Source organism: Panthera tigris, chromosome C1, assembly GCF_018350195.1.
Source record: "Panthera tigris isolate Pti1 chromosome C1, P.tigris_Pti1_mat1.1, whole genome shotgun sequence".
In the NCBI taxonomy this organism is placed as follows: domain Eukaryota; kingdom Metazoa; phylum Chordata; class Mammalia; order Carnivora; family Felidae; genus Panthera; species Panthera tigris.
The window spans coordinates 57,568,147-57,587,280 of NC_056667.1; the positions used below are offsets into that span (position 1 = coordinate 57,568,147).

Here is a 19,134-nt window from a genome sequence, read left to right on the forward strand (position 1 = left end):
AGCTCAAAATGTCATACAGCTTATCGTGGCTTTTCTCTCCTACCGAACAAGAGAATGTGAAATTCTATAGAGGTAGGAAAGAATTAAACTAAAGACAAAAATTTGACCAGGAGGGTGTTCAGTCATCAATAATAGCTCTCAAAGTTGCAACATCTCCTTTCATTTAGATTTCTGAGAAGGGAATAGGTGCAATAAATATATTTTTGCCCTTTATAAAGCTATCTTAGTTGTGTTTATGATGTTATAGTTTTGCCATTCTTGGTTAGTTGTGTTGGATAACGTTGGATTGGTAATTATTTTCACATTGTGCTCGTTTTGCCTGACACTCTTTTTTTGCATCTTTTCTTCCAATTTTTCATGACTGATATATGTTTACTGTTTCTGAATGTAAAAAATTGTACATGATAATAAGCTAACCAGTTGGGGTCTAAATATATATTCAAATGGTTGTTTACTTTGCCATTCATATTGTGAGATAATAACTTTGAGTATTTTTTTACTGAAATCACCTTTTGTTTGGAACCAAGCAATATGCCTCCCATCTTCTCCAAATGATTTTCCATGATCACTATTTTCTTATGTCTCACACTCCTCTTTTTTTAAGAATTTTTAAAAATTCAAATTAATCTCTTCCTTGAATACATGTTTAATAATGTTTCCTTTATTCCTCCAATCTGATTTCTTAATCAAAAATCTTGATTAGTCAGACTTTCCTAGCTAATGAATTACAAATTTGTTACTAATAGAAAAATTCACAGCCTTTCCTAGCTAATGAATTCTAAGGTAAAATTCACTTTTGAATTCCAAATTATCTACCCTTAAAAGATCAACAAAAAATAACTAATTCAGGAAGTAACCCCTCAGATGTTTTCCATAGTAATAGGTGATGTACCAAGCACAACAGTAAAACATATGTTTAAAACTATTAATGATAAGCATTCACTTTCCATGTTAGACCTCCATGTTAAACTATACATAATTTTGAAAGGTGTATGCTAGGTTACCAGCCCACAAGCAGAACTGCTTGGTTGGTGGAAAAGGTTTCAGAAAGAACGACTCAAGGAACCAATGCTAGAACAAAGGCAAGAAAATCAAAGTGAGCACAGAAGCAGTGGTATGCACCATATCATTTGAAGATTAGAGACCAAGTGAACATGTCTTCTCCCTCCAACAGCCACCCTTAAGAAGTAAGAAATGATCATTACTGGGGCAATTGGTTGGCTCAGTTGGTTAAGCGTCCAACTTCAGCTTAGGTCATGCTGTCATGCTCATGAGTTTGAGCCCCACGTCGGGCTCTGTGCTGACAGCTCAGGGCCTGGAGCCTGCTTCCAATTCTGTGTCTCCCTCCCTCTCTCTGCCCCTCTCCCATTTGCACTCTGTCTCTGAAAAATAAACAAACATTAAAAAAAAAGTAGATTGCTTTACATGAGGTACTAATAATCTCTCTAAAACTCACAATGGGATGATATGCATGCAGAGCTCACTTTGAAGACCTTTCCATATCTAGTGCCTCCATGAGTTAGAGATACTCACAAGAATTTATCATATCATTCATTTTCAATGTGACTTAAAGATTCCCAAAACCATACTCTTGATTTAATAATGCAGAAAATGAATAAATACTGATTAAACTCACCTGAACAAGCTCACTATGCACTGTGGCACAATGGAATATATACACTTCAATTCTTTTGCTACAGAATTAGGAACTGGGTTCTGTCATTCTCCCCCTGATGTTTCCTATACTACATCTCTCTCCCTGCTGTTATTCAAAATAAAATGCCAGAGGGGCGCCTGGGTGGCTCAGTCGGTTGAACGTCCGACTTCGGCTCAGGTCATGATCTTGCAGTGAGTTCGAGCCCGCGTCCGGCTCTGTGCTGACAGCTCAGAGCCTGGAGCCTGCTTCGGATTCTGTGTCTCCTTCTCTCTCTGCCTATCCCCCACTTGTGCTCTGTCTATCTCTCAAAAATAAATAAATAAATGTGAAAAAAAATTTTTTTAATAAAATAAAATGCCAGATAGAACTCCACTTTATTTTTAAGTTGTGACTTCTTTTTCTTCTTCAAAATTTTCAGTGATAATTTTGCTCCCTTAAAATCAGGGACAAAATAATCTGTGGCAAGACATTAAATGACTGTGAATGTATTTATTGCAACCTTGCTCCAGTATTAACATTTTCACAAACCACAGTAGGCAGACCCTTACTGTTTTTTCATTATCCTTTCCAGCAGTGGCTGAGAGCCCAAATGATGCCACTTTACCAGAGAGGTATTCTGTACGTGTTTTCTACTTTAACCACATCCTTTCAACACCATGAATCTTCGTCTGACAAATTATCTTCTCCACAGGCAGGAAGCCACATCCAGACTTTGATGGGGTCCCAAAGCCTTCAGCATCGGAGCCGGGAGCAGCAGCCATATGAGGGAAATATAAACAAAGTGACCATCCAGCAATTTCAGTCACCATTGCCTATTCAGATCCCCTCTTCACAGGCCACCCGGGGACCTCAGCCTGGACGGTGCTTAATTCAAACTAAAGGGCAAAGGAGTATGGATGGATATCCAGAGCAGGTGAGAAGAGTTTTTATAATTGATGAAGTTTCAGGGAATGTTCAGGGCAGTCCAATGAATCCACAGTTTACCTTCTCTCATTTATGTAGTCTGGGACAAATTAATGCTGTCACCATGTTGAATGGAGTGGAGCATTCTTTGTAGGGGTTTTCTCATTATTTTCAGTGGTTAAACACTACAACACATAAAAATTGATTGTTGATAAAATTTCCTTTTCACATAAGGAAAAACTGATGAACTGGAAGTTTTTCTTGTTTATCCTACACCATCTACTCAATTTCAACTCCAATTTAGCTCTATTGCACAGCTTTTGAATATTAGAGTCAGGGGATTAAGTGTATTTACCAAGGCCTCTGGTGAAACTGACAGTGTGAAACTGTGGGACAGTGGGAACCTTTTTTGAAAGTCCCTTCTGATTGTTGAATAAGACAAAGATAAAGCTTTACTCTGAAGAAAATGATAAAGATCAGTTTGAACGGAAACATTTCTGAAATGCTCCAAAAACTACTGACAAATACCAAGTAGCACAAAAATTGCTTCTCCTTTGACGTATCTAAAATTAGGATTTACTTTTCCATTACAGAATCTGTTTTTCTTCCTTAGAACCAGAAAACTGAATAGGATCTTATCTATTAAATTATATTACACTTAGAAAGCAAGACATTAAGATCTTAATACTCCCATAAAATTAATTTCTTTTATTTCATTCTTCAGATAACTTGGCAAAGCTCCTACTGACTTCACCAACTCCTTAATATGGTATATAAGGATTTCATTTTATTACTGCCTACTCTAAGCTTCACACATTACCCTACCTTATTTTCTGAACATCTCAGACATTACCTTCGTTCTCCAGTTTTTTCTTTTACACTGTTAATAGCCACTCATGATTTGGATCCCAGCTGCTCTAGACATTGCCTCTATTTCTTAAAATCCTTCTTGAAGCTGAGATTATGTCTTAATCATTCTCAGAATCATTGGCTTTTTTTTAAAGACAATTTTCTTCCTATCCTGCCTTGATCTAGGTCAAGTGTTGGATTTAAGGTAATAAGGTAAATAAACCAGAAAGGTGCCTTTAATCAGGTTATGATATGATGTTTTTAATTCTCCAGAGATTCTTAAACATTGATAAAGTTTTAAATTATGCCTTATTTACAGGCACCTAGAAGGTTAAAACTTATTCATATTTCCTCTCCCACAAATATCATAACCTAACCCAGTTCTCTGATTTAGTTATTTCTATTAGCAGCTACATGATCTTTTTTCACCTAGAATCAGCACATTTAAAAATTCACTGAGATCAATGCCCTTTTTTACCTACTTTGAATAATAGGTTTAGTGAGCACTGTAATTTTAAAGACTTTTTTACCATATTTCTCAAAAATACATAAATTGTATAGTTTGACCAATGAGAGGTTTACTAAATTCTACAATTATATACTAATTAAATTTAAAACATCATGATTCTTTTAGAGAAGGTATTTGTAGTTGCTTGCAAATGTTTTGATCCAGGTGCCTTTCAAACTGAGAGGTAAAAACTGAAACATTCAATGGCTTTGTTAAGAAAGGGACTTAAGCAAATTCCTCTCAGCTTCCCAATTTTTTCTGCATTGGTTTCAGACTGAAATGGTTTGGAATGCTGAGATTAAACTTTGGATTGACCATGAGAAGCCTAAGGAGTCTTTAAATAATGAGCGCTAGTCCCCAAACTATGCTCCCCATTCCCCTGAGCTATATTCTCAAAACTTTTTTTCACAATTCACTGTAACATTTTTTCTACCACCGGTGGTATGCTAGATTCATACTGGATCGTTACTTCCCAACTCCTCCTTCAGTGACATCACACCATAGGATGAAACTATGGGCATAATTACACCAGGGAAATTAATAAACACTACAAATCAGGCTATCCCTTACCCTCAGCCAGCTTGTAAACATTTTCCAGCACATCACCAACTACTACACTGTTTTCTTTCATCTCTTTTTTTCCCCCTAACTTCTCCACCTCTTCACCTAACCCCATAGCATTCAGGAAAGCGAATACTAGGGGTGGGTCTCAGAATTTGGAGTTGAGTCTCATGTTAATGCTTATTAGTTGTGTGACCCTGGCCAAGTCATTAACTCTTTCTGAGGTTCTGTTTTCCTCCTTATAAAATGAGAACACTACCACCCATAAACAACGTTCCAAAGATTTTTGTAAGAATCAAATGATACAATTCTACACACACATACACACATAGTTAGCCTGGCACTGAGAGTACAGAAATAGGAAATAGAAGAGGTAGAAATACATTTTAAGAATTAAAATATTGGAGGGCACTTCATGATATCAGTCCCAACCTCCCTAATCTACAAACAGAAAATCAAAGCAAAATAAAACCAAAAAGAGAGAGAGACAAAAAGGCTGAAAAAGGTTATGTATATCATTCTCATAATGAAAATATTACATGTATTTTTTACTTTTCTGGGTTATAATTCCTTTGAAAACTCAGACCTCTCCAATGTGTGTGTGTGTGTGTGTGTGTGTGTGCACGCGCGCGCGCATGCTTTAACAACTTTTATCCCATATTTAACAAGGGAAAAAAAGTGAGAAAAATATTTAAAATATTTTAAAGCTATATAGTTTCACATGAAAACTATAGAGTAGTGATTGAAATGCAAAGATCAAGGAAGTAACTGAAAATTTCTAATGTGGGTTTCAGTCATATAAATCAAGACACTCTATTTTAATAACGCATTTCTAGTGGTGCAATTAAAAAGCCATAAAGAGAATAACAGAGTTTTCTTAAGTGATGACAACAATGTTAGTTTGGCCAAGTACAGACATCTCCCAGCTTACAATAGATTGACTTAACGATTTTTCAACTTTATGATGGTGTAAAAGCAATACTCATTCAGTAAAAACTGTACTTTAAATTTTGAACTGTGATCTATTCCTGGACCAGCAATATGCAGGACAGTACTGTCCCCTGAGGCTGGGCAGTGGCAGTGAGCTGCAGTCCCCAGTCAGTCACAGCATCACAAGGGTAAACACTGATGCACTTATAACCATCCTGTACCTGTGCAACTGCTCTGTTCTCTTTTTTAGTAGGGTATTCAATAAATTTCATGAAATATTCAATACTTTATTATAAAATAAGCTTTGTAATAGATGGTTTTGCCCAGCTGTTGGCTAGTGTAAGTGTTCTGAGCACATATAAAGTAGGCAGGCTAGGCTAAGCTATGATGTTCAGTAGGTTAAGTGTATTAAATGCATTTTATGATTTATAATATTTTCAACTGATGATGGATGTATTTGGATATAATCCCCTTGTAAGTCGAGGAAGATCTGTACAGTATGGAAAAAACCTAAATCATTCATAATTTTTAAGTGCAAGGAGACATTATAAACATAGTATAGAGAGACTACACAGCATGATGAAGCACCATAATTTCTATTAAAGTTTGGAGATTTTACATTTAAAAAAAACTAATCATTTTAAAAAATAAAAATAAAAAAGGGGTGGGGCACCTGAGTGGCTCAAATTGTTGAGCATTCAACTCTTGATATTGGATCAGGTCTTGATCCCAGGGTCATGGGAGAGGCTCCGCCTTGGACTCCACACTGAGCATGAAGCCTGCTTAAGATTCTCTCTCTCTCTCTCTCTCTCTCTCTCTCCCCCTCTGCCCCTCTCCCTGCTCCTGCTCTCTCTCTAAAAAAATTTTAAAAAAAATTTTTAAATCACTTATTGCAATGCTATAGTTGAAAAAAAATCCAATTACAATGAATACAAATTTTTTAATTTAAGGAAAAGAAATCTGAGTGAAAATAGGAAAAGAAGTGACAACAGTTACCATACATTGAGTGTCTGCTATGCTAAATATACTATATACATTAGCCCTCCCCCTTATTCATATGGGATATATTCCTACAGTGAATGCCAGAAACCATGGATAATATCAAGCCCTATATATGCTGTTTTTCCCATACATACAAATCTATGATAAATTTTAATTTATATATTAAGCACAGTAAGAGATTAACAATAATGACTAATAATAAAATAGAATAATTATAACAATAAACTGTAATAAAAGCTATGTTAATGTGGCCTCTGCCTCTCTCAAAATACCTTATATTGTACTCACTCTTCTCGTGATGATGTGAGATGATACAAGGCCCACATGATGAGATGAAGTGAGGTGAATGATGTAGACATTGTGACATAGTGTTAAGCTATTATCAACCTGCTGAGGATTAGTCAGAAGAAGGATCATCTGATTCCAGACCACAGTTCACTACGGATAAATGAAACCATGAAAAGCAAAACTGCAGATAAGGAGGGACTACTGTATAGTATATATGTCGTATATACTATGTATATTGTTTAATGTTTATTTTGGAGAGAGAGAATAAACAGGGGAAGGGCAGAGAGAGAGAGGAAGACAGAAGATTCAAAGCAGGCTCTGCACTGACAGCAGACAGCTGACGCGGGGCTCGACCTCACAAACCGTGAGATCATGACCTGAGCCAAAGTCAGATGCTGAGCCGATGGAGCCACCCAGGTGCCCCTATATTATGTATCTTAAACACAGGCAGGGCTTCAGAGGTGTGTGACCAGTGCAGTTACACAAAGTCTTACACTTAGAAGTACCTCACACTTGGTTTAATGCTCTGCTGTTGCCATTGTGTCATTAGTAATAATCATTGAACAAGGAGACTCACATTTTCATTTTGCACCACTAAGTATATAGCGGGTCCTGCTTACACATAATGTTTTATCTAATCATCACAATAACCTTTTCTTCTTTGTTGTAAATGAAGAAACCAAGGCACGGAGAAAATAAGTAACTTGTCAAAGGTATAATTGGTCAAGTTGGAATTTTAACCTAGGTTTGTCTGACTCAAAACCGAAGTTCTGTGTCCCAATTCAATTAACCACATGACCTCAGACACTTGCCCGCTGTGGCCTCAGTGTCCTCTTCTGTCAAATAATATTAATTAAATCTGCTTCAGCTACAGTTCAGACTTACAGAACTGCCTTATGCAGATGGAGTGTTGACTTGAACTCACATGAGCACTTCCAATGCTTTGAAAATCAAAAAGTACTGAATAAATGGAAAGTTTTATTATTAACAAAAACATAGCTCTGCATCCCTTAATGTGACCTAAAGAACTAATGCATTTCTAATCTTATTAGAATAAATTCCATATAGCAATAAGCATATATAATAAATGCCACCACTGAGGACATTGAATGAATTAAAATGAATGTCATTTTTACCTGGCCAGAATTCTTAACCTTGTTTAACCATAGAAAAGCACTTAGTAAACTTTGACGTTCCTCCTCAATGATGAAACATCTTAACTTTCAAACCACCTGCCACAACAAAACAGGGCAAAATGTCCAACAATTCTAATTTAATGCACTTATATTTACATATTTATTTTTCAGAGGTGTTGAAAATCAAGTCTGTTTTCAACTCTAGGATTAAATTAAATAAAATATATGGAAGTAAATTTTAAACCATAAAGTGCTACCCAGATTCAAGTCTATTAATTTCTATAGACTATAAATCTGATTTCTAATAATGGATGTTCTTTTTAACAAATTATTTACAACACAAAACCATGTGCATATTACTTGAAGTTCATTTTCAGGGGATTTTACTTAGAAAAGAGATTTCAATGCATAAGCCATCTTGACTATTGACAAACATAATAGAGGATTTGAGTCAGAGTTACATTAAGCAGTGGAAGAGTCTCAGCTCTTCCCTTTGTTTCCCAATCCTAGTGAGGATCCTAGCCTTACCATCCCCTGTACCATACAATACTGTATATTGGTTGTTCTCAACCTCAGCTGTACATTAGAATCTGTTCAGGAGCTTTAAAACTGACACCTTGGCCTCCTTCCCAAAGAAACTAATTTCATTAGTCTAGATGTGACCTGGTTAATGGGAAATTTTGAAACTCCCCAAATGAATTCTGTTGCGTGGCCAAGGCTAAGAGCCAATAGTTTAGATACTGTATAACTCAACAATTTACTGCTGGGTAATTACATTATTGTCACTAATTTGATACATACATTGTCCATAATTTGCTGAATATTTTTAAAAGGAACTAACATTAACTTGGTTTTTCTTTTTTGCAAATGTATAATCCAAGGCAAAGTATATTTATATATATGTGGAACATACAGATATCAAAGCAGAAATAGGAAAAGAAAAACATCAACATGATGCTTCAAACATCTCAAAACCCTTTCATGTATTAACTTATTTAATCCAATTAATAATGATCTGATAGAGGTAGAGCATTTTCTGTTTTATTAACTAGAAAAGTAAGATTCAGAGAAGTTAACGTCTTGCCTGTGGTCACACAACCATTTAGAAACTAAGCTGGTATTAAAATCCAGTTTCTTGAGTCAAACACATTATATGCTGCAGCCTGCTGCACTATAGCCAAACACAGAGATCAAGAGCAAGCCCACATGGAAACAGTAAACTATGGAAAAATAAATCCCCGAGTCCATGTCTGCCCCAGACAAGAGGACACACCCGCTAATCAACCTAACATACAAGGATGACAGGAGTTCCATAGATGTCTCTTGCCAGTTCCCATGAGTATACATTCAAACTAAAGTTTGTCCCTGAAAGAGAACTTACTACCTTCGAATTACATTAGAATTAACTTCTGTGAGTTATACAAAGTGATCTGCATCCCTCATATTCAAGGGAAAAGAAACAAAACAAATTGCAAAACCACCCCAGTCTACCTTGGAAGAAATCATTTTTTTTAATATTTAATAATATGTGGAGTACATGAAACAGTTGGTGAAAAGATAATATTTCAGACATTTCTTTAGATGCTCTGGTCAGCTGCCTAAAGAGCTCATAAGGGTGAGCCTTTCATCTGTTGAGGCCAAGTGAAGAAAACATTATTCTGAGTGTTTGATATAAGAACAATAACTTGGAAAATTTTATTTAAATTATGGATTTTTAAATTAAAAGGTAATAATTTGATGAAGATGGTTAGAAAATAGGTATTAAAATGGTTTTAATATATGTTATTTACTCAGTTTGTTTCAGGGACATCCCATACCTCATTCTATTCCACTTAAAGTATTCCTATTTATATTTTTCCTCTAGAATTTTATTCTTCAGTAACCAAAATAATACTGCAACTCTGAAGTTATAATCCACAGTTTGAAACAAATAATGTGTAACTCAACACCACAAATTCTACAAAGTAGAGTTCAGTAAACACTGCAGTAGGAACAGAAGGCCTCTGTCAGTGTTCCACTAAATATATGTTTGATTTCCTTGGTTTCTTTCCTCAAGTGAAGGAAATGAAGTGAATGACCTTTATAATTTATTTACAGACAAAAAAGCATTTGAGTTTCTTTTTTTATTTTTATTTAAATTTTAGTGAGTTAAGCATTTGAGTTTCTATTTCTTAGATACACACAGAGTCGGCTACTTTTTTCTGGAAGATCTAGAAAATGGTACATCAGAGGACTTTACTCATTAATCTTTATTTAGTATGTCTTTTCAAAAGATTTAATTAGCACTTTGAGTTGGACTTACATCTCTAATTCACAACAAAAAAAGGTATGAACATAGAAGAATAAAAAATTTAACTATTCTTGAATATTAACATTTATATATTTGATTATATTATATAATTATCACATATTATCATATAATTATTACAGTATATAATTATATATAGTATATTAATATATTATGTATCACGTAATATCAGATCATGTCATTATATAAATTATATCATGTCACACTTCTGCTTAAAAAGCCCTAGTGGCTTTGAAATTTCTGGAATTATATATATCCTGGCCCCTGCCAGTCTCTTTCGCTTTCCTTCCACTATTCTTTCTCTAGTCATGCTGAACCTGTTGTTGTTACAGCTTTATTGATATAATTTACACACCTTGAAGTTCACCTGTTTCAAGTGTACAAGTCAGTGGGTTTCGTATATTTATAAAATTGTGCAACCATCACCATAATGTAATTTTTAAACATTTTCATCATTCCAAAAAGAAACTTTGTACCCATTAACAGTCACTTTCCATACGGCCTCCCCTTCATTTCCTCCCAGCCCTAGACAATCACTCATCTACTTTGTGTCTCTATACATTTCCCTACCCTGGGTATTTAATGTAAGTGAGATCATACAATATGTGGGAGTTTTGTGACTGACTAATTTCAATTAGCATAATGTGCTAAGTGTAGAATGTATTACTAATTCATCCCTTTTTGTATTGCCAAATGATATTCCATTACATGGATACACCAAAAATTATTTATCCATCAGTTCATGGACATTTAGATTATTTTCACTTTGGGGCTGTTATGAATAATATTGCTAAGAACATTCATTTCTAAGTCTGTGTGTGGATGTATGTTTTCATTTTGGGGGGGGGCAGTTACTTAGGAATAAAATTGCTCAGTTTCACAAAATGGTAATTGTCATTTTGAGAAGTTTCTAAACTAAGTTTCCAAACTCTTGTGTATAGTGGCTACCACAAACTACATTCCCACCAGCAATGAATGAGTATTCTAATTTCTCCACTTTCTCACTATTATTTATTATATTTATATATATATTTATTACATATATGATATATTATATATGAAGATTATTATATATAAAATAAAAAATATAGATATATCTATCTTTTTATTATAGCTACACTATGAAATAGTATGTCATTATGATTTCAATATACATTTCTTTAATGACTAATGATGTCGAGTGTCTTTTCATGCATTTATTAGCCATTCATATGTCTTCTCTGAATAAATGTCTATTAAAATTCTTTGGCCATTTTTAATTAGGTTATTTGGCTCTTTCAATTCTTGAACTGTAAGGGTTGTCCATATAATCTGGATATAAGACCCTAATCATATATATGATTTGCAAATATTTTCTCCCATTCTGTGGGCTGTCTTTTCATTTTCTTGGTGGTCTCCTTTGGAGCACCAAAGTTTTTAATTTTTATAAAGTCAATCATATCTTTTATCACATTTGGCTTCATATCTAAGAAATAATTGCCTAATTGAAGATCATGGAGATTTACTCTTAGAGTTTTATAGTTTTAGCTCTGACATTTTAGTCTCTGATTTAGTTTGAGTTAATTTTTGCATGTGGTGTGAGGTAAGGGTAAAAATCATTATTTTGTACGTGGATATCCCATTGTATGGGATAATGGTACATTGTCTCTGTGCCATTTTTTGAAAATACTATTCTTTTCTCACTGAATCACCTTGGACCTTTTGTTGAAAATCAGCTGACCATAAATAGTAGGTTTTGTTTCTGGACTCCCAATTTTATCCTTGTGCCATCTTGTTGTTTCTTGACTTTATAAATACCCATCTGTCTTTAGGGCATTTAAAATAACTGAGTTGGAGGCTGGCAGTTTTGCCATTTTTCTTTTTGTTTGTTGCTTCATCTTTTACATTATTCATACTTCTGCTAAAATGTCACTTGAGCATTTGAAATGTAATTTCTTGGCTGTTCTACTTAAAATAGCTCCACACTCCTGTTCCATCACTCTCTACTACCTTCCCTGCTTTATTTTTCTCACAGCTCATCTCACTATCCAAAATTGTTTATTGTTTACATGCTTACTATCTGTCTTCCCCACTAGAATGTAAGTTCCATGAGGGTAAGGATATTTCTTCTGTCTGACAAGATACCTGGCACGTGGTAGGAAATCAATAACTATTTGTGGAATAAAGGCATGAATCATGATTTCTACAATTTTTATTTTCAAAGCTATAATGGTTTTACCAAGCAGGTAATTTATTAATTGGAGCATTCCTTTGAATAACTAGCATACTTACTAATAGCTGATCACATGTTTTAAGAAGGAACCATTATATACTTTTGACAATGCATATTTGAAAGTATCTTTTGTCACACATCATATTTCTAGGGGATGTGGCGCTTTGTTTTAGGCCTACATAACATGATCCGTCCAAAGCATATAGGCTGAGAATAGGAAAGTGGGTGATTATTCAAAGAGAAATTAAGGTTATAGCTACCAGAATTAGGATGAATGGATCTTGAGCAGCAAAAGCAATAGGTATCCATTGAAAGCTTTTATACATACTGCTAGGACAGACAATGGTAATTAGAACATATCATAGTAAATCGGTTCATTACAACATCACCAAATATCCTTCTGTAATGCAACTCCCTAAACCTGAATGACACCTCCCAACACACACACACACACACACACACACACACACACACACGTGTTGTTTTTATGTCACGTGTATACACAAGTGCTACCATTTCCTTTGTTCTTGGCACTAGGTTGTAGAGCATTGCAAGGCCAAATCAGATTACTACCTTCTAGAGATTATAGACTATGACCTCACAGGGCCTCACTGCCACACTAACAATTCATTTTATCATAGACATCTCTAAATTAAGACCCGGTATTTTAATTAGAGCAAGATTGACAGAGACCCAGATGCATCAAGTGATGGAAGCAGCCTCTAAAAGAAGCAAATACACCCTTGACTTCCAGGCTGATGTTTATATTTTCAGCCAGAAATTTCATTCATTGATATCAATATATTAATAGAAAATTAAAATGCTATTTTCATTAAATAAGCTATTTATTAGCCTCTTAGTTCTGACCTTTTGCTAGAAAACCACGTTTCCGCTTTGATAATCCTCTTTCGTTTCAGACTGCTTCTTGGCTGTGAGGTATCGTCTCGTCTTACATTTTATGACCCTGTTACCAGGCAGGTGGAACTCCTTATATTTGAGATGATACTCTCTCTGACATGCTTTATGGGACACAACAGTCACAACACAACCTATTAGCCATACCACAGCATGCCCAAGGGCAGTCTAGCTTCAGATCAAAATTTATGGCTGTTTGTCACATTTATAAAACCACAGTGTCATCTTTATTATTTCTATTATTAAAAAATTTATTGAGGCAGTTCTTCATATAGTTGGCACATATGAAATTTGTTTCCCTTAGATTTTTAGTGCCTTCCAGAATGACAATAATATAAAATAGATACAGTTGGTACATTGAAAGAGAACAACTGGAAAGTACTCTCAGCAATTTACTTGTAAATAAAATGTGTTGCATATGTTTCCTTTCAGGTTTTATAGTGGCCTGGGGAAAGCCAAAAGTGTATATACCTTCCACATAGTTCATTGTACAATATAAAATGTTCACATGAGAGAGCTGTAGCCCAAATCTCAAATAATTTAATTGGAAATGCACAGATATATGGGAAAACACAAAGATAAAATGTTTAAATTATATTAGTTTCTTTCTTCCTATTTTCTAATTAACCACTAATAACAAAAAAGGACTACAAGGTAAACCGGTATATTGAATAAAGCAAAAATATTCCTTCAAGCTACATCAAGCTATTGTATGTTCATATCCACAGATGGTGAGCCATATAAATACAAAGCTATTATAAACTGTAGTTGCTAATACCCTATGATAACTAGTTTTAACAAATCTAGCTCAATTAGAGGAAAAGTTATAATTAAACATATCTTTAAAATAAAAATATGGGAAAGTACTTATGGTAATTGCAGTTACCCATAATTTAGAAACTATTCATTAAAGACTCTACCATAAAAATCGCATTAGTGGATAGTTCTTTGCCCTTGTGTTGCAAGTGAACTCTGTAATAGTTTAACATTATTTTATTATTATGAAATATGATAGTAAATTAAGGGTAGTCTCATTAAACAGCCAAACCTAATTAATCCAGTTCCCGGCAACTCATAATATATGCTAATTAAGCCAGGCACAGTACTCAAGTTTGCCTTGATCTATCTAAGAGGTAGAGATTAAAGATACCTTGAAAATAAAAATATAGAGAGCATTTGGGCATGTGCATTTGTACATAAGCAAATCAACGGGCTAACTAAGCAGGATTGCTAGGGAAAATAGTAAGCTACTTAAGAAAGCAAACATTTCCAATCATCTTTAGGAACTTTCCCAGTATATATTTATATAAATACAAAATATATGCTAATGTATTTCTTTAGGTTTTCTTCTTAATTCCTTATTAATCTTTTGCCTCCCAATCTCTAGTAACACTTGGTTCACCTAGTTCCAGCACTTGTTCTGTGCTTAGAAGTTATAATAAAAGTGTGGGGTTTTTTCTCTCTTTCTTTCTTTATGTAACCAAAGTGTATGCTACCTCTGGGGTCCCAAGTCTTTCAATCACCTAGGGTCACCCCATCCCACTTTTCATGAAAAATTAGCTTTTTAACCATGGTCCTCATACATATCCTAGCTCAGAATCATCAAGAATTCCTAGGTTTGCTATAATTCCTCTAGGTCATTCATGGCAATGATTTTCCTGGATTCTTGATCTACATTTTGCATACACTATTACAATAGCTAACATCTTAGCATGATTTGGACCTATTCCTGGTGCCATCTTTTCCCCATAGGTCTCAAAGCACAAGGCTCTTGTGTTTAACAGACTTTCATTTGGGCTTAGGAAGATAATAAAGCACAGAATACTAGAAGATTATCCTTCACGTTCCTAAATACTCATCGATTATTGCCTATCACCGTTTCTCCATATCCTTGACCTCTTTCTTTTCCAGTGTCCTCTGTCTTCCAAGGGCTCTAACTGTCCCTCCAGGAGCTGGTGACAAACCCAAAATATTTATTACTGAGCATTTCATTCTTCCTCTGTTCCACATACACTCAGACTATGGTCAAAAGTTCTACTCTTCTTCAAAATAAAAGCCCTATATTTCTAAACAATAGAACCATCTACCAGGGAGATGAATTGAACTACTCTCCTGGAAAGCAGTGGCAACTTAATTAAATAACCATATTTTCCCCAAATGTACACTTGCAAATTTTCCTTCACTTACTCATACAGTCCCTTCTAAATTGATCAGAATATATGTGGATTTAAAGTAGGTAATTGAAATAATGCACAATCTTGTTATTGAGATATTAATTGAGATATTAATTGAGATAATTATTGAGATAATTAATTGAGATATTAAGATATAAATCTTAATTTTTAAAAACTGTTTGTCAAAATGTATTCCTACACATAGTAATGAGTAAATTCTTACTAATATCTGCTTTACCAGGTAATTTCAAGCTAGTTTCAATGATAACTTATACCTATAGGAGCACTAAATAGTTTGTCTTTTCTGTACTAAGTTAATATAGGCTAACCCTGACAACTTAAGTGAAATGTGAATCTCTCTACTGTGATGCAGTTACTTGAAGATATTTAGCCTTGATATGTAGTTGATCACTTTTTTTTATATCTTTTTTACATAGTTTTGTGTGAGAATAGAAAAGAATCCTGGCCTTGGATTTAGTATCAGTGGTGGAATTAGTGGACAAGGAAATCCATTTAAACCTTCTGACAAGGTAAGAAGTGAATTTCCTATTGACAGTTTTAATTAGGAAAACACTGTCTTCTACCAAAGAAAAAAAAAGTCAGAAAAAATCTACTGGGCTTTAATAAACTAGCTAATTATTAATCCAATTACACACTTTTTCAGCACAAGGGAAACGGAATTCACTGCAATGCTTGACAAATCCTAAGAATAGGGAGAAAATTAAGCATTCTCTTTGAAAGAAAAGGTTTTTTGGTTTTTTGTGTTTTGTTTTGCTTACATTTGTATATATTTTCAAAGAAAACTATACAGGCAGTTTATAACAAGTTGTTTCCAAAAGTTTACTTGTAGATCACTTATTTGGGAAAATGTTTTCTCATAGTAACAGAATGATTAAATAATGCTTCATGGCCAGGGCCAGCTGACTGAAATCTCTTTAAGTTATCATGGTCATAATGTATTTCACTAATAGAAGTATGGACTGAAAGACCACCAAAAATAAATATTCTGTGGGAAAATTAAAGTTAGCCATGGCAGAAAAATCAGGGCCTCCTCTTATGCTTAGCCCTGTTTGTCACACCATGAGTAAAAGTTCACCACTACCTCAATGCTGAACACCGAACATGCTGTCCAAATTCATATCTGGCCTGTATGATCCCATTGTGGACCTGGACCACCTGATTTTTTTTTATTTTGGAAAAGTTACCCTGAGCTACCCTGCTGGCATCAGAGTTTAATGCTCTCAACTTTGAATCAATCAGTAATTATAATTATATTATAATTAATGATAATTGAAACTATTTGCTTTTGACCTCATCAAATTTAATTGCATTTAAGTGGCTTAAAACTTTGGGATGATGAAAACAGACAGAAATTAGATATGAATGAAACTTCCACAAGGTCTCGGTTTACCTCTGAGTCACAACCTGGGACAGATTCTTTCCACTTATCACTATTATTTAAAAAAAAACAACAAAAAACCATACATCAATTTCTGATCATAAAACCTGCTTCTGAAAAACCATGGATGCCCCTGCTCTGGAGATTTCTATAGCCTGAAACAGGATTTTATCTCTTAATTTCCTCTACTTCTTCCATCTTCTTGTTTTCAAATATTGTTTGTGCCCTTCTTTGTTTCCTTTCTGGAGAAGAAGAGAGGAAGAGATAGACTATAAGGTAGAATTATTCACAGCCAACATATTAAGATGGAAGGGACTATAAAGAATTCCCCAGTGGCTATAGATAAGCGTTCCTTCGGTCAACTGGTTGGAGCAGCTATTCATATATAAGTAATGTATATGAGGCAGCCCTATGTAATTAGGGGAATGCCAGTTAGAAATGTCTGTGCATCATTAACTACTGCCTTTCTACTTTGAAATGATGTTGAGGATAACCACTGATATAGAATTAAAATACTCATGGTTTAGCAGGACCAAGTGTTTATTTAATTTTGATAAATTATCAATATATCTTAAGACAAAAAAATTATGAAAGTTCACAGTTATCAGAAACATATGGTGGTATTTTTAAAAGACTCAAATCATTATGTTTTATTCATCTTAACCCTTCTCTTTGCCTCTGGTTTCACATCTTCTCCCTAAATTCTTCCGATGAGAAGTTAATAATCTTATCATTCTTAAGACAGTTAAAATCCAAAAGACATGTTTTTCACTCCTTTCTCAAGAGCATGTACATTTTTTATTATATTTTTGGAAGGTACAGGGTAATAAATGTTTTTAAATTAAGGATGAACAGATTGCTAAGTAATCAAGAGGTCTGAATGCTGTTGATTTTCTGCTGTGATTTTCAAGTGAAAGAGACAGTAAATGTGAGACTTTAAAATTATTCCTGTAATTCTTCCACTGTGACAAATATGAACGCTTTATAACAATTTAATTTCACATTTATGACATTTTGATGTCTCTAGTGAGACTGAACTATTTCTATGACATTATAATGTGCTCTTGTGGTTAAATACAACGGATATAAAGCTTGAATTGATACTGTGTCCACTGAAAGATTTCCCCTAAAAAGCACTTTTATTCACCTGATTCCTCTCTAAAACACTTCACAATCTGAAAAGTGAATCTCTATTATTGCAAAATTGGTGGGAGTAATTAAAACTTCCAAATCTGCAGAAGACTGTCAAGACTGCTCTTAATTTATTGACCACTTTTGATGTCACACCAAACATATGGTGGATATTTAGTTAGAAGTGTCCAGAGGATCTAAGATATCGGCTCTGACAATTATTGCAAGAATTTAATTCACTCACAAGGAAAGGAATTAATCTCTTGGAAATTCAGTTGCATCTCTTTAGTCCCATGTCCCATTCTTATAGTGGTTGCATAAAATTTAGAGTAGAACCCAATGCCTAAATTAAACTAAACTATACTAAACTAAACTTAAACTAAACTAAAAATGCCAAACAGTAAGAAAATGAAAATGAACTTTAAAAATACTCCTCTCTTCACTGCTGAAAAACAGACTGTTTTTTCATCAGGTGGCTAATTTACAGCTGAGGGTGAGGAGAACCAAATTAAACAGATGCTTAAATTCAACAGATACTACCTGAGTCAGGGTGGATGCTTTGTAAGGAGTCCTAGTCAAAGTTAAGCAAAAGCTTAAACTTTAATATGATATATATTCACTTTCAATAAACAACTCATGGATTAGAAATATTCTCCAGGGGCACTTGGGTGGCTCAGTCAGTTGAGCGTCTGACTTCGGCTCCGGTCATGATCTTGCAATCAGTGAATTCAAGCCCCGCATCGGGCTCTGTGCTGACAGCTCAGAGCCTGGAGCCTGCTTCAGATTCTGTGTCTCCCTCTCTCTCTGTGCCTCACTCACGCTCTGTCTTTCTCTGTCTCTCAAAGATAAATAAATGTTAAAAATAATAAATAATAATAATAATAAAATAATTATTAAAAAAAGAAATATTCTCCAAAGCACACTGTATTATTTTACTTACTGTTGATGAATGAATGTATGACTGTTTTGTAATGACACTCAAAATTCTAAATATCCAACATGCCTGGATGTCTTCAAGGCATTGAGAACTTTCTGTATAAAGTAGCCAGTAGATTTGTTCCATTCTCTTCATTATGATTAATGGGAACCACTGTTTCAGCCAAATATCAAGGTCCATTGTGAGACAGGATCCAAACGGATTGCCTATATATAGCCAGATAA

The 19,134-nt window shown here is 34.5% G+C and overlaps 1 protein-coding gene across 1 annotated transcript in view; it reads left to right on the forward strand.

Annotated features, from left to right (window-relative positions):
• Nucleotides 1-19,134, forward strand: part of LRRC7 (leucine rich repeat containing 7) — a 556,339-nt gene that overhangs the window by 510,052 nt on the left and 27,153 nt on the right. Inside the window, exons 24-25 of the mRNA XM_042996209.1 lie at nucleotides 2,349-2,570; nucleotides 15,881-15,973. Coding sequence (XP_042852143.1) covers nucleotides 2,349-2,570; nucleotides 15,881-15,973 — 315 coding nt within the window. The remainder of the gene's footprint in view (nucleotides 1-2,348; nucleotides 2,571-15,880; nucleotides 15,974-19,134) is intronic.